Source organism: Nycticebus coucang, chromosome 15 (genome assembly GCF_027406575.1).
Source record: "Nycticebus coucang isolate mNycCou1 chromosome 15, mNycCou1.pri, whole genome shotgun sequence".
NCBI classification, from domain to species: domain Eukaryota; kingdom Metazoa; phylum Chordata; class Mammalia; order Primates; family Lorisidae; genus Nycticebus; species Nycticebus coucang.
In genome coordinates, this window is record NC_069794.1 from 11,274,252 (window position 1) to 11,296,166 (window position 21,915).

General features: G+C 40.0%; 1 protein-coding gene across 4 annotated transcripts in view; it reads left to right on the forward strand.

Annotated features, from left to right (window-relative positions):
• Positions 1-21,915, forward strand: part of NALCN (sodium leak channel, non-selective) — a 334,788-nt gene that overhangs the window by 254,520 nt on the left and 58,353 nt on the right. For all 4 annotated transcript variants that reach the window (XR_008374579.1, XM_053563365.1, XM_053563366.1 and 1 more), the window contains one exon: positions 5,959-6,032. Coding sequence is in view for 3 of the 4 variants with exons in the window: in XM_053563365.1 (XP_053419340.1) it covers positions 5,959-6,032 (74 nt within the window). In the remaining variant the exon portion in view is untranslated. The remainder of the gene's footprint in view (positions 1-5,958; positions 6,033-21,915) is intronic.

Consider the following 21,915-nt stretch of genomic DNA (forward strand, 5'->3'; position numbering starts at 1 on the left):
ATCTTTATGAACCTCAGATTTTATCTTTGTACAAAAGAGATAATAACACCTACCTACGAGGATTAATTTGAATATTAGGTTTCACATATGTACGTAACACTTCAGCACAGATCAAGAAGCCAAGAAGTTTAATAAGGAAGGCAAGGTTTTAAAATGCACATATAATTGGCGTTTATATTATTCTTCATTCAATGACTAGAGAATAACATCCTAAATATAATTTACAAAACACTGGAGGGTAATTGGTAGGACTGTACCTATGGTGCATTTTACAAGGGTACATGTTAAATTTACTAAGTGTAGAATATAAATGTCTTAACACAATAGCTAAGAAAATACGGTGAAAGCTAAGTTAACCAGTTTGATGAAAATATTTCAAATGGTATATAAAACCAGCACATTGTACCCCATGATTGCATTAATGTACACAGCTATGCTTTAATTTTTTAAAAAAATGACCACTTATTATACCACAAAGACATTCTAAACATATACCCCAGAGAAGACATTATTTGACCAAAATATAAAACAATTAGAAACCAAATGACAACCACATGAAAAAAAGCTCTATACACTTGGAAATTTAAAAAATACTTCTGAATAAAGAAGAAACAGCAATGAAAATAAGAAAATACATACAGTTAAAAAATAATGAACAAGGGATATATCAGACATGTAGGAAGTAGCTAAAGGCATTTTTAGAGAGAAAATTATAGCTTTGGACATAAATCTAGTAAAGGAACAAAGGCTTAAATTGATCTTCCAAGTATTTAACTCAAGAATTTAGAAAGTTATTAACCAAGAAAGCCGTAAGACAGCACAATGCAAGAAATAATAAGAGAAAAACAAGATCAATCAAAGGGAGGCAAAAGAAGCAATAAATAGTATCAGTAACACTGAACTTTAATTTTAGTCTTTAAAAAGACTAATAAAGTGATAAATCTACATCAAAATTCAACAAGGAAAAATTGAAGAGCCTCTGGGAAGATGATAGAGACGTAGGCATAGTTTTTTATCTTGAATTCCCACATGAAAACAAACAGAAAACCTAGATAACAAAACTCAAAGTCCACAGACAACATTTATAACAAGGCTAGGTAATCCACAAGCCCCCCAAAAAGCAGGTGTCACAAACCAAAAGCCACATACTCGACATGTCGTTGGTGTGTGTGTCAGGGGAGAACCAAAGTCAGTGACAGAGGATTCAGTGTTTGTGAGAACAAGCGAGCACCTTAGCTCTACTCTGAAGAGCAACATCTAAGAGTGGACAAAATTAAACAGACTAGGGAGAAGGGTGATGAGGAAAAAAGAAGATCCAAACAAAATTGGGGGGTACGGGAGTGGAGGGGGACTGGGGAACAGAGCCAGGAACTAAAAAAAAAAAAAAAAAGAAAGAAAAAAAGCTGCCATGTTTGATCATTATATCAAAATAATAAACAAGGAACCCCTGAAATTAGAGAAATGCTGAACTGTTTGGGAAAACTAATTTTGCATAAAAAGAGACAATCATCAAAGACAATTTCCCAACAAAAGTTATTATAAGGATAAAAAAATAATGAGCAAAATACTGTTCCTGCAGACAAGGAAAGCATACCATAAAAATATGCCTATAAACAGCTCAACCCATAGCTGTTACTGCAAAATGAGTTAAAGGGCATTAATAATTACGTAAGGGTAAAATGTAAATATAAATTATAAAAGTCTCAGAAATGTAGTACAAGACCTGAGAAAAGATTATAAATGAAAGCAATAGAGACTAAACTAGAAGGGACATAAAAGGACCTCAAGGCTGCAAAAGTGAAAGACAGGCAGGAAACCCTACTTCCCAACGAGTAAGCCAGGGCTTCTTGGCTGACCTAGAAGAGGAAAACGTACATCTTGTTATACCTGGGAACATGAAAACTTTGCCAAAGACTACCAGAACCTAGGAACCAACTGGAAAAAAAAATCCCAAGGAGCACAGCTGGGAAAATTTGACTTACAGTCTAATAAGAATGATAATTGAAATACACTGAAATCTATCAAATATGTTTAAATCTTGAGTTCATCATGACCTTTTGAAAATAGTGGTTAGTCACTTTAAGAGGATGATAGAAAATGAATTAACTGTATAAAATTGCTAAGCCGTTGGCTGAAATAATAGCCAATTACTAAAATTAGCTAAAGTAATAGCCAATCACCAAACATTTATCTTGTCTTTTCCATATGAATTATACCAGTGGGTAATCAAATAATACAAGAGAGGAAGTACCTAACTAGAAAACTAATCCAGGAAATAAATAAATAAGAAATGATGATTTTGCAACCTGGAGGACTCAATGGATCTAAGCAATGAAGGTCAACATTACTAACACCACAAAAGGAAACACCCAGACATTCTATCTCCAGGTGATAGAATCTACCACCACCCACGGCTTTGCTAACGGGATCAAACCTAAGTCTGTCTGATGAAGCCTCTGAATCCAGCTGCTAATTTGAGGGAAATAAAGCCCAGAGGACGGTGTTGAAATGTACCATGAGAGTGCACTTAACAAAATCCAGACATCTGACAACTGGGTCTAATGGCCCATGTCACTCCATTGAAAGAGGGAGAAAAAATGACCTCTAGCTTAAAAGAACAAAAGACATTGCCAAAAATCAGCAAGATCCATCCATTGGTGATTCCTTAGGTCTAAATTATTCAACCACTGATAACTCTTTGCAAAGTGAATTGAATTTCCAGGCTCTTAAATTTCGTGCTAAAGTGCATCATTCCGGAAACATCTTTTAACTTAAAAGTTTAAGACTTCAAAAACATCAACTCTGTATTGTTTGAAAATTTAAATTTAATTTGTTTTTTATCATTAATTCAGTCAAAGAATTGTTATCTGGCACATTTGAGAGTTTTAGGTTTACAAACAAAACCACAAAAAAATATGTTTCAACTATTCTGATTTTTTTCAAAGCAAACTCCATGTAAATGCGCCAGCCATCCACTTTCTTGTTCATTTCTACATCTCTGATATGTTCATCTCCAGAATAAGCCGTTACTGACTCCTTTCGTAGCTGTAATTCACAATTGCGAGTCTAAAATTACTTCTTGGAAAATGGATGTCTGTGTTCTTTATGTTTGATAATTATTTCAGGTGATTGTCAGTATCTTTGGGGGCCAGGAGAGGGCACTGCAGAGCAGTGTAGCGCTGAGCTCTTCGTGAGAAGTCTGAGAATGTCCTTTGCTAAAAGAAATTAGCATGGCTTTACTATAGAAATAAAAACTGAGGGCATAACTAGAGAATCACTATAAGCCTTCTTTAGAAAAAGGAATATTTAATATATATAAATAGATATCTAGGGTATCAAATATAATATCCAGTATATAAATGAGAGAAGAAAGACTAAATACATAGATATCCTTTCCTCCTTCTTTCAAGTACGCCCTGAACTGAACCTGATATTTTTCTATTGTAATATTTATTCGTCCACTACTTATTCCATTGTTTATAGAAACAGTTCTCATGTACTCCCTTGTACAGATTAATTTTGTTTTAATCAGTTCACGTTACTGCATTTGTTTTAATCAGTTCACGTTAAAGACAAAGGCAATTCAGTAGCCTTCCAGCAGTCTTACACAGTACAGAAATCATCCAGGCAGTAACATAAAAGATATTATCCCACTGGCATGGGATTGTAGGGGCAGGAGACAGGTGGTTGGATTCAGGCTGCCTTCGTATACCAGGGGGAAGCTGACTGAGGCATGTCATTGTCCTTCGAAGATGAAAAGAGTTGTGGGATCTGCAAGTCTGTCCTAAAACTCGCTGTCTCGGAGCCTCTGTGTGCTTTCAGGTGTCAAAAGAGCAGAGGCTCAGCCATGATGGTGCACTTCAGCTCAGTCTTCTGTCTCCAAAAGCAGCTCAAAACAACATTCCTCAGGAGATGTGCCACTAACTCAGGGAGTTTAAATCAATGTCACAAGTCACCTCTTTAGGGGAGGGGAGATGTAGAAAGGTCTCATGATCTATCATTGGAAAGAGCATGGATATGGATATGTCGCCAGGAAAATGTAATTTGCAAATAAATGACATTCACTCTTGTCTCTTTGCTCACACGTTAAATTGTTCTCCTAAGAGTTCTAGTGAATAAAGAAACCAATGCAGTTTTTCATTATTGAAAAGAAAAATGAACAAGCCACCTTTCCTCATGAGAAGGAAATTACCAACATGCCCAGTGATCCTGCCCTTTATTACGGATCTGCTGTGACATATGAAGACGGGGATCCTGATTATTGTCTACGATGGCTGGGAAAACATTTGTGACTCTGGTTATTTCCACCTATGGCCATATGGACATACTGGGTGACATTATAGCATTTGTTTATAGCAGTGTTTCAACCTTTTTTTTTAATCTCACAGCACACTTGAAGCTATAAACTTTCCACAGCACACTTAAATTATGTTGATCAAAAAAAAGAGTTAAAAACAAAGAATGTACTTACTGTGCATTTAACTTCTTTCAAAAATAATTTAATTAATGATCTTTAAAATTTTCCATAGCACACCTAAGAGCTTGTCATGGCACACCAGTGTGCTATGTATGGCACACCAGTTGAAAACCACTGGTTTATAGATTTGTTTGTGGACAGGGATTCTGTGGCTTTGCATCTCAACTTTCCCAACCCTCATTGAAAAGAAACTAGCCATGTGGTCTGTTTTATCTGAACACAGATCTTTCTGTCTCCTGCTTTGTTCTTCCTCCTTCTACTTTGTTTGAAGCACCATGTACCTTCCAGCATATTCTGTAGCTTGCCTTGCTCAAGACCAGCTAGCACAGTGTTTATACAAACAGTCTGCACTGAATTCACAGTCCCGTCCACATATTTCCAACTTCAGTTCTTCACTTGATGCTGCCCTTGCCTCTAGAAGTCTTAACCCTCCTTCAAGGATCAATACAACTTCCCTTTTCCCATGAAGTCTTTGCTGACTATTCCAGACTCACTGTCCTCCCCGACGGTGCTCGGACCCCTCCCGTCTTCTCTACCATAGGCGAGGGCCAGCACTTTGCCGTCTACTGGCTGTGTATGTTTCACTACTGCTCTCTCCACCGTCTTCCTCCCTAGGTCATCCATTTCTTGAAGCTGAGCTGATTCCTATCTACTGTGTATCTCCCGTGGTCTCTAGTTTTGTGCTAAGTACTCAGAAAATCTAATCTTTTGGTCAGGATGGACAGGCTGCTCTCCAGTGCTCTCTTTATTCTGAGGACTGGAGTGACACTTCCCAGCCACTTGTGACTGTGGATCTTCCTGTGACGGTGCACTTTCCTGTTCTCTCCCTGCCCTTTTCCTGGCCACTCTGGCAACGTGTGCACCTGCCCTCATTCTAGCTTCCGTGACTAGCGAGAAAAGGGACTGCACTGGGGGGTGTATCTTCTGGTTTATTGGCAGCCTCGGTCTGGGGTTACTTTTTTCTCAATCCTCTTCTCTGGAGTAGTAATGCTATCACTGCCAGCTGGGAAGAACCCCTAAGCAGTCCGTCCCATTTGTCCCCATGCCTGTAGGCAAAACTACATCTACACTTGTCATTCAGATTAGTTTGGGGTCACAGACCACGAGCCTACAGCAGACACTGTGTGGATTAGAGAACATTTACTAAATAATGACGAATAAGGAGTCCAATATTAGTGGGAACATCAAATTTTTTGGTAACTGCTCAGCCTATTCAGATGGAGGGCAACATTGTCACTGTGGTTCGTAGCCGGTGAACCTTCCCATAGCTGTGACATGGAGCTCCACAAGTTTGTTCTTAGTTCTTCCCAGATAAAAGTAAACAAAACAAAAGAATGCTAAATAATAGAATCAATCATATGATGATGCTGTAGGGAAAAACATCCATGTTTTATGTCTGAACAGTGTCATCTGTTTAATGATTTGTTGGTATATAATTCCTTTACGTTCCCAGACTAAAGTCATACTCTTAAAATTTTCAGCTTCGCAAGTCTGTTTTCAGCATCAGGGCAAGGAACCTTCTGGAAAAGGAGACGGCAGTCACTAAAATCTTAAGGTAACACCAATAAATGTTGATAAATATTTAAACACAAGTGGGATTATATGAAGCAGAAAAAAAGCTATTTCCTTTTTTTTTCACCTTTTTTAAAATTTTTTTTATTAAATCATTTAATTTTTGAGCATCAACATATATTTCCCACTAGAAAGTAGATTTGAGTATCTACTTAGTTACAAAAAATGTGAAAGATGACTCAGCGCCTGTAGCTCCGCAGCTAGAGTGCCAGCCACATACACCAGAGGTGGGGTTCGAACCCAGCCTGGGCCTGCCAAACAACCATGACAACTGCAACCAAAAAATAGCCAGGCATTGTGGCGGGTGCCTGTAGTCCCAGCTACTTGGCAGGTTGAGGCAAGAGAATCGCTTAAGCCCAAGAGTTTGATGTTGCTGTGAGCAGTAACACCATGGCACTCTACCCAGGGTGACATAGTGAGACTCTATCTCTAAAAAAATAAAAATAAAAAATAATTTCAAAGACATTATTAATGTCTTTCCTAAAAAAAAATATTTTATTAGCTCAATAGGCTCATTTCTTTTTTTTCACGTATTTTAACAAATGCCGTAAGTCTAAACATTTATCAAAAAGCAAAAATAATAAGTCACTGTTATTCTTAAAAGTTTTATATCTTGTGATAGGTAAAGGAGAAATCACAATATAAAGGAAAAATAGTAAAAATAAACTTTGAAAGTAATTATGATTTATTAATCTATTAAGACCAGAGTTATTAAAAATGTAGTAAGAATAAAAAGCATATCCATCTGAGAATGCTTATAAAATATATAATTTTATTGCTACTTTCTAAAATATGCTTTGAAATGAAATATCAATATGGAAAATTAAGCAACCCTCTTAAGGCTAGTTTATGAGACTATATGTGACAATATATAGTAACATGATGAGTATACAAATGTATAAGCATTTGAAATACAATTGATTGGCACATATGTTACATAGATGAATGTAAATGACGTATCTTATACTGGGGGGACACCTGACAAGGTGAATGGCAAATCCATGCTCGGACGCCCTCTCCAAACTCATGTCAGTGGAAGGAGTCTAGTTCTCTTCTACTCATTTCCGGGAATAGTCATTAAAACATTTTCCCTAGAATGTCCATTACCATAACTTGGAAGACTGTAATGAAGAAATAAAGCTAAGTATATATGCTTTGAGAAACTATTTTTAGTGTATAATATACTTCCTGAAATTTGTGTGCAAAAACAAAAAAAATAATCCTAACTAATCCAGACACCTAATAGGTAATGTGAAAACTATCTGGGTGACGGACATACCTACAGCTGGGCTAAAATATTACAAAACTGATCCACGTAACCTAAAACATTTTTATCCACTTAATGTTTTGAAATGTAAAAGAAGGCTAGGGACTTTAAGACAAGAAGGACGCAGATGCAATCTTTTAGTGATGAATCTGGCTAGATACAAACGCGTAGCAAAACTCGTCGGGCATAGACCGTTGGTTTAGTGTTCTATCACTTGTGACTCTCCTAAGTTTTTTATTTTCATGGAATCATTGTCTTTAGTCTCATCTGAGACATTCTTTGTGAAGGAGAAGCACAGGGAAGCTTGAAGGAAAGACCCCAGCTCAGTCATTTTGGCAAGTACATCACACGTTGGCATTTGCCTTGACTGGGCGCAGGTGGAGGTGAATCACCTAACCTTTAAATTTAGTGTGAGATGTGAGGAAGATATTTTATGAAATATCATTGCCTCAAAAATAACTTTCAATAAAATAACAAATATTTGGGGTAAATCAAAGAAAGCAAATCCCCAAGATAAGGTGTCTGGAGCCCTGGCTGTGTGAGCAGGTTGGTTATTTACATTCTCAGTTCTCTGGTCTGTCCAGCAGGAGCCCAGAGGAAGTGATCTTCATGGCTTCTCCAGTCCTAATGCAGGATGGGAGACGTAGTATCTGATGGCCTGGCTGCCTCTGGGCTGTGCTCCTCTGTAACTCTGAGCAGCTCACTTATCTGACCCTGAGTCTTCCCGTCTGCCTTTGCAGTGCAGACTGATTAAGCGAAGTGAAATTTAATACTTATTCCAGAAGGAAACCACCACTTCACTAGTCTTAATAATGTGTCAGAGGGATAGGGGTGGATATCTATAAAGTTTGGGATTCGGGTTTAAGTGTTTGTAGGATGGAGATATGATTGGAATTGGGCAGATTTTTGCCATGTGTGTAGGACCATCTGAGGCACACAGCAGGGAAGAGCTGCCTGTCATTGACAAGCAACAATTACAGCCCTGGGAAGGGCAGCGTCGTGGCTGGAACCAGGCAGGGAAGGTGCCTTACCTGGCCCTTCACTGCTTTCTGTGTTCTTTCCACCCACGTAGGCTCAACATTTCAGTTGTTATCAGAGAGTCTGCCCTTTGTTTTCCATTTTCCATCTTGATTTCAACAATCTACAAAGGGGGGAAATGGTGGTGACTTTATGCTGCCCCCTTCACAGGGGATATTTTTCCTTGTGTGCCTTGTTCCAACCATTGCCCCCAATTGCCTCAGAAGAAAAGACCTCTGGATTTTGACATTTGTTTCCAGATAATTGAGGACTGTTTGAAGGTACTATACAGCACAGGATGCCCCTCTCAATGTGGGAAATTTTGAGGGAATTCCCATTTGTTTTGGGTTGGATCAATCCTCAACCATTTGTGAGAGTGGAATTGACCTAACTGGTTTGATTTGGAACTCCCCGGGCTTAATAGCTGAACTGCAGTTTGTTTGTGTAGAACATCTTCAATTCTCTTTATATTGAGTGTTTACTTGTATTAGTGTGTTGCATGTAAATGGAGTCTGTTAAGCTGCCTTTATTATCTTTTCTGCCTACTCCAAATTTGCTGTCAATGGTATTACAAGCATACTTGTATGTCTGGGAGGTTGAAAGAGACCCTCTTTGGTTGTTCTTCTTACCACAGGCTCTAAGGTTTGGGAGCTTAAAAAATTCCTCCATCCTAAGGTCTGGGAGATTAGAAGACATCTGTCCTAAGATCTCAAAAACTGAAAGAAATTTCTGTCCACGGAGGCAACCTGGGCAAAATGCAGAAATGCCTGCTATTGGAAAGGGAAAGAGAGGAATGGAAGCATACTGTATATAGATTTAAGTGACCCTTTGAAGATCAAATGGTTAGAGTTCTGAGATAAATGCTATTGAAACTTAAGATGTGTGTGTGTATGTGTTTTGTTTATATATGTGTGTGTGTGTTATATGTTATGTCTACATAGTACCAATATTGGTTTATAAATAAAAGAAGCTCTTCTAAATTAAGTAAACAAGCCCAAAGGCTATTCAAGTTCTTGTGAATTTAGTAATCTTTGCTAATTAAGTTGTTTTTTAAAAAATTATCAGTAAAATAAAAATATAAATGTTTAAATTGTCAGCATACATTTTTGCCTAGGTTTACTGGTTATTTTCATACTTGAAGGTGTCAGAGTTTGACATAAAAGTTGTAAAAGTATAAACTGAGCCAAAATGAAAAAAATAAAGTAGCATTTTTAGAAGTTTAGGATTAATGGATCCCATTGGGCAGGGTCTTGGCAATAATCTTGAAGAAGACAAGTATTTTTAGGTGTCAAATTTGACCAAACAACCTATTGTCTGGAGAAAGAGGCTGGCACAGCAGTCTACATGAATTTGGGGAAAGTGTCTACAGCCAGCAATGAAGTGGCTGACTGGGTAACAGCTTCACCTTCCTGGACAAGTCAAGTCACGCTGGTGCAGAGGCCTGGGTCCTCGGCCCCACCAATTAGGCTGTAGGGCTCCCAGCACTCTCAGTTCTCAGGGGACCCACACTTCCAAATATCCATCTTCTAGTTGAAACAGAATCCACATTATTCTCCCAGCAAAAAGTATGTTATATACATTACCATGAACAGGAAATTCCATCCCCCAAAGGAACAAGTCTTTCAGAAACAAAGGGCCCTGGAGTCTAATGCCTGTGACTTGTGGGTAGAGTTGCCTGTTTTTACATATAACCATCTTTAATTTGTGTTCTTGTACTTATTGTTTTAAAAAATAATAATTGATGTTTTGAGAAATAAGAAATGACATTTTTGATATATTTGAGAACTCTTTGATGAGGAAAAAAAGAAGATGGCTGTTTTTGCAGAACCTGAAAATACAGGCACGTGTCTTTGCAGGTGACTCACTTGCACAAATGTGTGCCTGTGTTGTTTTGTTTAAGACATCTCTGAAGAGTATTGTGCAGGAGAGGATGTTCCACGACCAAAATTATAAAATCCAAGGTTGCTATTAAATTTGCTGTTGTTCTGACTTAGGCTCTCTCATTCGGCTCCACTAACAAAAGCCTCTTTTCAAAAGGCAGTGACCTTTTCTCTGCATCAGATGAAATCAAAAACAAATAGCAACGTGCTTTCAAAAGCATCACTGCCTCTACTGAGAATTCCTCTAATTCAAAGCCCTGAAATTGAGCAAAGATGCATTATCCTTCCTGCGAGGCTGAATGAATAGAGAAATGTCAAAATAAAATAATTAAACATGTTGCGTGGTTTTAGAAAGCTCCATCCTTTTGTATTTTGCCAAGAGTACCTCATTAGCTAGGACAGTGTCATAATAACCTTTTTGAATACTCAGGCTGGTATGATATTTGCATTCTGATATTTAGTTTTATGACATAATTTTCTTCACTATGCACTTATATTAATTTTTAAAAGTTTGAGGAATAGTCTTTAGTTGAGTGACACTAACTACAAAAAAAATGAAGCCTATTTAGTGAAATATAGGGTTAGTTTTTCACTTACCTTTCTAAAAGAATCATTTTTATTGACTACAGGTACAATTTATGTATGACTTAAGATATATAAAAGCATTACATATTTATTAAGCTATGGGTTTTTTAATGTCACTAGCTGAATTATCTTCTGGAAACAAAATGTCCCTAACACATTCTTCTCTTCATTCAAGACATATTTCTGTAACATCTTCTACACGCCAAGCGTTCACACCATTTGCCTTTGCCCATTTGGCAAATTCTTCTTTTCAGATGATTGCTTTGTCAGTTGCCCAGCCATTCAGCAGCTTTCCATTAGGTCAGATTATTTCTCTGCAGCTCTACATTCAGGGCATGACCAGCAAGACCCCCTCAAAGCCACTAACAGGCCTGAGCGCCCAGCGGCATCCCCAGACCTCTGGGCTAGACCTGCTCACTCCTCAGTGGGACGCTGCTCCCGCGTGGAAAGGGAAGGTGCTGGACTGACCCTGCAGGGAGGAAGACAGATGTCCTTGAGGCTCAAGGTTTAGGTCAACCTTATAGCAGCAATTTTTAATTTCCAACATTTAGTGAAAATAACCCCAAGGGTTTTGTTGTTGTTGTTGTTGCTTTTTTTAATTTCAAATTAAGATGAGGGTACAGACAATTAGGTTGTAATGTTTGCCTTTGTCAGGTGAAGCCCCTGTTGTGTTCTGCCCCCAGGAGGTGAGCCGTGTACCCCCACGTTGTACCTATTAGAGGGTGAAATAGTGTGCGATGAAAGCACACCAATCCCCATTCTCCTCCCCGTAACGTGAATTAAATTGTATTTTTCTCTCCTGTGGGCATGTATTAGTTCAGCTACTGGCTTCATATTAGTATTGGGTACATTGGACACTTACTTTTCCACTCCTGTGATACCTTACTGAGAAGAATGTGTTTTGCCTCCATCCAGGTTAATGCAAAAGATGTAAAGTCACCATCTTTTTTATGGCTTTTTTTTTTTTTAATCACAGTTTATTAATCTTGTGGGTTGATGGGCACTCAGGTTGTTTCCACATTTTGGCAATTGTAAATTGAGCTGCCATAAATAATCTAGTGCAAATGTCCTTATGATAAAATGATTTCTTTTCTTCCGGGTAGATGTCTAGTAACAGGATTCTCCATACTTCTTTCCAAAGAGGCTGTATTAGTTTGTAATCCACCAGCAGTGTAAAAATGTTTCCTTCTCTCCACATCCCTACCAGCATCTGCAACTTTGAGACTTAATAACTTGGGGTTATTGCTATTCTCACTGCAATAACCCCAAGTTTTTAGAAAGCAAAGCATGAAGAATGGATATCATAAATATTTACCTTTATGATTCGATTAAGGCTTCCCTAACAGAATCATTGTTGTTGTATTCCTTAAGCTTTTCCTGATGCTAAAATACTCACAGATTAGTTGAAAGACTATTTGGAGAGAAGATAAAGTGAGTAAATAGATGAAAATTAAGTGTATTTAGAGAACTATAAAGAGGTAAGATCTGTAGGTATATGCATTTGTATAAAATATAAAATAGTAAAAATTTTGAAGTGGCAAAATATAACTAAATTGAACTAACATAATGCATTCTAAACAAAATTTTCTAGATAACATATTATTTAAGGTCATTACAATGTCTTATATCTTATTAAGATTTATATGATTTATAGACCATTCTTAGACAAACCCCAAAGTGACTGTAAAAGTCCTATGGATCAGGAGGGCTACTATTGAGTTTTCTGAACAGTTTTGGAAAGATTTTTTTTATTTGAAATAGACTTAATTTTTTTCAGCAATTTTAGGCTCACGGCCAAATTGAAGAAAAGTATAGAGTTCTTTATTCTGTAGGGCCAGTTCCTCCTGGCCCTCCCCTCACCCCCACCCACATACACAGCCTCTCCCATTGTCAGCATCTCCCCCCAACAGGGGTGCATTTGTTACAACTGCTGAGCTCATGCTACCACATCTCTACCATCCACAATCCCCAGTTCACATCAGGGCTCACTCTTGGGGTCCCACTTGCTGTGGGTTTGAGCAAATGTGTGATGACACGGAGCCACTGTAGTGTCCTTCAGACTAGTTTCACTGCCAGATGTCTCTGCGCTCAGCCTACTCAGCTTCTCTCCTCCCAACCTCTAGCAACAACACATCTTTTTACTGTTTCCCGAGACATATATATACATAGAAATACATAGCGCTATGTCTCCATAGATACGCATAGATGATATAGTAGATTTGTTTGTAGTTACCAGAACTCGGAAGCAGCCAAGAGGCCCTTCCAGAGGGGAATGGATGGACAAACTGTGGTACATCCAGACAATGGAACCATTACTCAGCATGAAAAAGAACAGCCATCCAGTCATGAGAAGACTTGGAGGAAACACCAGTGCATATTGCCAAGTGAAACAAGTCAGCCTGAAAAGGCTGCACAAAGTATCACATTTTGGGAAAGGCAAAACTATGGAGATAGGAAGCTATTTTAACAAGATCTCTCCTTTGTTACTGTTATGGAGCGTAAAGTAATAATATGGAAAAATAAAATACCTGTAGAAAAATTGATTAGTTCAGTTTCAGAAACGTTTGCAAAATTTTGCCTTTATTATACTAAAAAGTCGATCTTTGCATTGTAATTGACATGTTTCTGAGTCAGTGGTCAGGTTACTAAATTTAAACTCCAAGGACTGACATGGGGCTGCAGACATCTCATTTGCTGGATTTAAATAGATATGCTCAAGGCATGGATTGCTCCTGAGTTAATTTTCTTTTTTGTTTATAGTATGTGCATAAGATAAATACATTCAAGGCTTCTTTTGTTTTATTTTCTACTTACAATGAGATTCTGGTCGCCCATGTATTTACATAGTGGTATATGAAAACATTTTTACAAATTATACAAAATTGGGAAGCACACACCTGCTACTGCCATTAAAGAGCCAGATCCATTTGCTGGGGACAGAGCTGATTCACAAAGGAGCAGGGTATTCACTAAGATAAAAATGCAGCTTTTTCCTCATCTCAGCGAGAGGCCATTACCAAGGAGCTCACCCATTAGCATCTGCTGTTGTCTCTGTCTCTACTTGGGGTGATCACATTGTCACTCTCCTGGAGTCAGGTAGGAGCCATTTCCAGGATACACTCATTATCGATTCTCTTACACAGTTATACAGTCGCAGTTTTACATAATTACCATTGAAGGACTATTTTCCTGTTGTCTGCTAATGTGATTACATTACATTAACCAACCCCTGATAATACTTTAAAATGTATTACCTTGTGGCTCTCAAGATTTGAGTAAAAATCCCACAAATGCAATGCTCTGCAAAGTTACCACCACAGCGCCTTTAGATGGTAACTACATTTAATACCAGATGGCATCTCATAATCTAACTTTTCTATAATGAGTAAAAATAATTTGAAGAGCATAGGCCCAACTCTTTCGTTATAGAATGTGCAGGCTTTTCCCACACCCTTGTTCTGGGACATTAAGAAAGACATGGAGACAAAGAAGAAAGAAACCGGACCCCCTGCTACTGTGTCTATAAACAACTAGTGGTGTTTAAAGTCTAATAAAGCTCCAAAGATCTCTCTTATAACCATAATCTTTGGGCCAATTTAAAATATTTTAGATGGAGAAGTGTCAAGAAAAATAGAGACAATTTCAACACATAATTCTCCTCTTCCCCCAACCTCCATAAGAGATTATATATATGACTATCACATAAGGGGCAATTGAAATTCCACAGCACAAAGGCAATGCAGAAAAAAAGATGGAGAGAGAGAATCAATCTTTCATATGTTTTTTTTTTTTTTTCAAAGGCTTGGCAAGAAACCAGGGGTAATATTTTTGCAACTGGGAATGTGTGTTTGCTGAAGAATATTCCCACATTTGAATCATCCTCAGGGGTCCTCATCTTGTTTTACTTTGAAAGGTAGAGAGGGCATAGCATTAACCCCAACTGGGAAAAGGGAAATGCCTCACTGTAATTCTCCTCCAGGGAACAGGAATAAAGGGATTACATATGCCTGCATAATGGAGAATTTCCTCGCTCTGACAAAACAAAAAACTTCATTATTTTTCACCAGACACTTGAAGCCCTGTGCTTCCCAGATCTAGAAGCCACATAGGCAGACCAATTTTTTTTTTAATATTAAGCCACTAGATGGAGTTCCTAAGAAATTGGCCTTCTAGGAGTTGCCATGAGGAAGAGCTAGTCGAAGACCTTGATATCATGACAGTACGCAGTCTTTCCCCTAAGAAAAGTGACACCATTCCCAAAGATCAAGATTGAGGTGTTGTTTCAAAACCATTTGCTCTGCTTTTCTCTGGGCAGCAAATTAGTGAATAATTTTCTTCCTGAAAACCTCTTCTTTTATCCTTATGTGATGCCAAAAGGCACCAAATCCTAATGAAAAATTTAAAGGGGCAAAATACAACTTAATTGAACATTGAAGTACTTCTGGTTAAGTCTACTGCTAACCAAGTAACTTTAATGATGTGTGCATCTCACTTTATATATAAAGTATTAAAAGACTCAAACTCCTTAGCCATCCACTATTTCAGCGTGCAAATAGATTCCTGCAAGATGAGATTATATGAAGACCATGTTCCCACAAACAGATCAGATTCCAGTTTAAGAAACCAAAATAAATAGAGCTGTTGGAGTCTGCTCTGTTCCACGCCGGCTTCCAGGTTCCCTTAACAGCATTCACATACACCACAGATACAGACTGATAAATTTTCTAGTTGCAAGAAGAAATGTCTGATTTTTTTTTTCATTACTATCTCTGGGTCTCATCTGTTACAGGCACAGTGCATTATTCTTGAGTGGTGTAGTATTCTGACCTAAGACAAAATTAAAACTATTTAACTTCCTCATTGAAAATCATATTTTAAACACCTGCCGCGTTTTGTTTGTGATTATTTTCATGCTTCATAAGCAGGATGTGATCAAGAGAGAAATTAAAATATTTGATCTTCACAGAATTTCAAGGTTCATTCATTCAACAAATGTTTATTGAGCACCTACTGTGTACAAGAACTGGGAAAATAATCGTGAACAGCTTTGAAGACAACCCCTGCTCTCTTAGAGCTCTTTGAGCGTGGAATATGTGAGGAACTGAGAGACCAAAGACAGTGGCATGAGAGGAACAAGGTCCCTCCTGGTAAAAGGTGACTCTGGACAGGAAAATTAGAGGAAGACCGAACAGGGCTTTGCAAGCCACACTGTGCTTTAGGCTTTGTCTTTTTCTCAAGAGCAAAATAGGAAGGTGAAGAATTTAAGGCAAAGATAATAACTGCATTACTTATCTATTGCTGCATAACAAAGTACTCCAGCACTTACGTGATTTAGACAACACATTTTTATTTCACAGTTTCTGCCAGGAATCTGCCAGGAGCATAGCTTATCTGGATCAGTAGCTTTGGGCCTTTCTCAAGGCTGCATGCATTTGGACTTGAATGGAAAGAAGCCCTTTAGATGACATGGTTATTAGTAGTCTTTGTTTCCCCATATGGTTATCTGGAGGCTGCCCTTGATCCCTAACAGATGGATCTCTCCACGAAGCACCGTACATCAGGGCAGCTTACTGCACCGAGCAAGCAAGCAAGAGGGCAAGAGGGTGTCAGCAAGAGGGAGGAAGAGAGAGAGCTAGGAAGGCAGAAATCGCAGTGTTGGGTAAACCTGTCCCATCTCTGGTGCTTTCTGATCCTTAAAGGGCAGTCACCAAGTCTTGTCCACAATCAAGTTGAGGGTTTACCCAAAGATATGAAAACCAGGAGTCTGGGATCACTGGGGCCACAGGATGACAGTATGGACATTCATCTCAGAAAACACCGGGCTTGCAATAATGTATTTATTGAGCGTGGATGTGTGGAGACCACGTCGGAGGCTGCAGTGCCAGTGCATAACAGACATCAGTATGGATGAGAGTCAGAACTGAAAAGACTTCTCTCTCAGGCTGGTCCTCTGCCACACTTGCTTTGCAGTCCCCAGCACTCTGTAGAATGTGCTAACATCAATCAGGACATGGGATAAGATAGCATGGGAAGTAACAGCAACTAAAATTTAAGTAGGCTCGGCGCCCATAGCTCAGTGCTTAGGGCACCAGCCACATACACCGGGGCTGGTGACTTCGAACCTGGCCCGGGCTAAACATTGCTAAACAACAATGACAACTACAACCAAAAAATAGCCGGGCATTGGGGCGGGTGCCTGTAGTCCCAGCTACTTGGGAGGCTGAGAGAAGAGAATCACTTAAGCCCAAGAGTCTGAGGTTGCTGTGAGCTGTGACACCATGGCACTCTACCAAGGGCAACATAGTGAGACTCTCAAAAAAATAAATTAATTTAATTTAATTTAAATAAAGTGTCAGTGTTTCCAAACCACTTGGACATGCACGGTCGTTGCTTCTTCCAGTTCCCTGTGAAGTCTTCAGGTGAAGCGTTATTTGCATGGGAAATGCAAGTTCAGAGAACATGTATCACCTGCATGAGGTCTTGCAGCTTGTAAAAGCTGAAGTCAGAAGTGGGTGGTTCTAAACTTCTCAACTCATCTTCTGTATGAGCCTTCCAGATCAAGGTATAATTTTCTGTCCTCAGCTGCACTGCTGGGCATGAAAATGCCAGCCTACTGTGCTGCTTTGCACTGTGAGACCAGCAGGTTGGGGATAGACTGGGCCCATGCAGGACCCTCCCCTCCACTACTCTCCTTACCTGCTTTACCTTCCTCCTTGTTTCTTATTGATTCCATCCACCTGCTGACAGGAGGGCCAGGAACTGAACTTCTAGGAGGGTAGGAAAGAAAGGATGAGGGATAAGTGATCCTTCAGGAACTCACAGTCTAGTGAAGGGGATAACTAATGACAAGAAAATGCCATTAACATTAAAAAACATTGCTTAGGGGAGGGAGGCAAGATGCTCAACTGAAGCCAGCTTTCGGCAGAGGCTCCCATCCAGAGGGAGAAATAATGGCCAGAAATAACCCAATAAAGCAGAAGATTGGGAGCTGAGCTGAGAGAGAGGATCAATAGGTTCACATCACCCCTGCTGTGACAAGCTGGGACTCCAAGGAAACAAATTTCAGGTACAAAACTCATCCCAAAGAGGATGGAAATCCTTCCCCTCCCCGCCTTATGAGAGCAGCTTGAGGTGAGTACAGAACAGAGGTCCTTTTGTTTCACCAAAGGGAAGAGAACGACTGAGGGCCAGGACTCCCTCCATGGAGAGATACCACTGCAAGCCCAGGCAGTCTATTGCCTAGGCCAAAAGTTGATCTAATATTCTTCCTACCTTCCTAACTCCCAATCCACCCCTTGCCCCCTCCTGGTGGTTTGGAAGACTACCTCCTGCAAAATCCAGAGCTTTTAGCAGATTTTTGCTAGGGCGGAGCACCTCATGAACTATAAAGTTATAGTTTATAGCTGAAACTATAACTTTAATAGAGGTGGGGAGTCACAAGGGGAGAGAGACTTGCCCCATGTTAGAAAAAACATTGCTCGGGTCCATGCTACTGATCACTGGGGACTGCGGCCCACCGGCTCCCTGGCTCGACAGCTGGCGGTGGGCAGCTTGGCTCCCTGTTGGGTTCCTATGGCTAGAGGCTGCAGCCACAACACCCACATGGCTTCTGTGACCCTCAGCTCACAGATGGTGACTCCTGCCCAGTGAACCCCGCCTGGCCCCTGCAACCCGCAGCCTGCAACTCCTGCCTGGCTTCTGCAACCTGAGGTCCATGGCTGGCGACTGCCACCCAGCTCCTATGACCCATGCAGCCCATGGCCAACAACTCCACCCTCCAGCTCCTGAGACCTGTGACCCGCAGCTGGCAACTTTCAACTAGCTTCTGTGACCCATGGCCCTCAGCCAGCAACTCACACCCGGCTCCTGCGACCAGCAACCCACGGCCGGCAACTCCCAACTAACTCCTGTGGCCCCTGCGGCCATGGCCAGAGACTCCACCCTTCAGCTCCCTACCCAGCTCCTGAGACCCACGACCCACAGCCACCTACTTCTGCCCAACCCCTGTGACCCATTGGGCCCACAGCCAGAGACTCTTCTCTCCAGCTCCCTGCCTGCTCCTGAGACCCACACACCCCACCCCCTGGCAACTCCAACCTTCAGCTCTCAGCCTGGCTCCTGAAACCCACAGCCCACAGGTGGCTACTCCTGCCTGGCTCCTGGGACCTCTGAGGCCACCGAGGCTGGCAACTCCACCCTCCGGCTTCCCACCTGGCTTCTGCAGCCCAAGGCTGGGGTTCAGCAGCTCCACTCTCTGATTCCCCACTCAGCTCCTGTGACCCTTGCTTCCAGGAGCAATGCCCTCAAGTTTCCCAATGGCTCCTGTGGCCTGCACACAGCAGTACCCCAGACCGTAGGCACCACCCCCAACATTGGCAGCTCCATGGTCCCTCCCGCTGGGGTCAAATTGAGCTGCCAGTGGAACCCTGCTGTCTAGATGCTGAAGACCTTTTGAACTCTCCCACCTGATGGGTGTTTGTGTCCACTGGGACAATTGGTATGGAACTCTTGACCTGGGCCAATCACCCAGGGACCTACCAAGGCCCACCAAGGTTGTTCCCTGGTTGTGTTGTTGAGGGAGTGTGGGATTCTCCCCTTCTAGTTGTCTCCTGTTTGGGGGGTGGGGTGTCTTAGTTGCTTATATATCTCCACAGCTGAGATTTCAGCTCAAAACCACTGATTCATTAGGATTGAACAGAGACTAGCTGAATAATGGTCAATGCCATCTAGCTCCACGACACCAAGGAAGTGCCCAGAGTTTCAGGTAGTAGTTCTGAATTGGACCTTTGTAAAGTTCTAAGGGAAAAGCCACAATTGCCAGTCCCAGTTCCTTGCTAAATGGCTGGTTAATTACAACTTCAGGAGCCCTCAATTCGATGTCACCTTGCCAGCTTCTCTAGCCAAACGGTGAAAGATAATCATGGGGCAGAATCAGTGGAAAAACTCTGGCAACATGAATACTCAGAGTAGATCAACTCCCCCAAAGAATGACAAAGGAGACACAACAGACAATCCCATTCATAAACGAATGTCTGAGATGTCAGAAATTGAATTCAGAATTTGGATGGCAAATAATATCAACAGAATGGAGGTAAAGATGGAATTAGAATTTCAAGGAGTAATTCAAAAGTTGTCTCAAGAATTCAAAGATAAAAATAACCAAAGATTTTGACACATTGAGGCAAGAACTTGCAGCCCTCAAAGATCTGAAAAATACAGTAGAATCCCTCAGTAACAGAATAGAGCAGGCAGATGAAAGGATCTCTGACATTGAAGACAAAGTTTTTGAATGCTCCCAAGCACTCAAAGAAGTAGAGAAGTGCAGAGCAAAACTGGATCATTCCCTGAGAGAATTGTGGGACCACTCCAAAAGAGCAAACATTCACCTCATAGAAATCCCTGAAGGAGAAGAGGATGGTCCAAAAGGCACAGATACTCTACTCCAAGAGATAATTGAGGAGAACTTCCAAAACATGGCAAGAGATACTGAAATTCAGATAGCAGACAGTTTCAGAACCATAGCATGACTCAACCCAAATAAAGCATCTTCTAGACACATTGTAATTAATGTTACAAAAGCTAATATGAAGGAGAAAATCCTGCAAGCAGCCAGATGTAAGAAAATCATAACCTATAAGGGGAAGAATATTAGAATGACTGCAGATCTTCCTGCTGAAACTTTTCAAGCCAAAAGAGGATGGTTATCGACCTTCAATCTCCTAAAACAAAACAACTTTCATCCAGGATCCTGTATCCAGCTAAATTAAGCTTCATTTATGACAGAGAAATTAAATACTTTAATGACAAACACACATTGAAGAAATTTGCCATAACCAAACCAGCTCTTCAGGATATCCTCAGACCTATGCTCCGTAATGACAAGCACAATGCTCTACCACCAAAGTAAACTCACTCCAAAAATCTTGACCAAAACCCAATTTCCACAGTGGTGAAAAGATTCAAAATGTCCATTGGACTTCCGAAAAACTTGACACCCCAAGTAACACCAGGCTTATCAATACTCTCAATTAATGTCAACAGCTTAAGCTGTCCTCTTAAGAGGCACAGGTTGGCTGACTGGATACAAAAACTCAGTCCAGATATCTGCTGCATATAAGAATCTCACCTTACCTTAAAGGATAAATATAGACTCAAGGTGAAGGGATGGCCATGTGTAATCCAGGCAAACGGAAATCAGAAAAAAACAGGGGTGGCAATTTTATTCGCAGATACACTAGGCTTTAAACCAACAAAAGTAAGGAAAGACAAGGATGGTCACTTCGTATTTGTTAAGGGAAACACTCAACATGATGAGATGTCAATTATTAACATTTATGTGCCCAACCAGAATGCTCCTCAATTGATAAGGGAGACCCTAACAGAAACGAGCAATTTAATAATAGTTAAATTATTAAATTATTGTGGTCTTCCAGCACTATAATACTTGGAGATTTTAACACCCCTTTGGCAGTGTTTGATACATCCTCCAATAAGAAACTAAGCAAAGAAATTTTGAACTTAAATTTCACCATACAACAATTGAATTTAACATACATCTACACAACATTTCATCCAATTCAACACCTAACCAAAACTGAATACAAATTCTTCTCATCAGCCCATGGAACATCCTCCAAAATTGATCCAAATTTAAAAGTATAGAAATTATTCCCTGTATTTTCTCAGATCATCATGCAATAAAATTTGAACTCACCAATAGCAAATATCTGAATACTTATACAAAGACATGGAAACTAAATAACCTTATGTTGAATGATAGCTGGGTCATAGATGAGATTAAGAAGAAAATTGACAAATTTTTGGAACAAAACAATAATGAAGACAAGAATTATCAGAACGTATGGGATACTGCAAAGGGAGTCCTAAGAGGGAAATTTATAACGTTGCAAGCCTTCCTCAAGAGAACAGAAAAAGAGGAAGTCAGTAACTTAATGGGATATCTTAAGCAACTGGAAAAGGAAGAACATTTCAACCCCAAACCCAGCAGAAGAAAAGAAATAACTAAAATTAGAGCAGAATTAAATGAAATCGAAAACAAAAGAATTATTAGAAATGTCAATGAATCAAAAAGTTGGTTTTTTGAAAAATTCAACAAA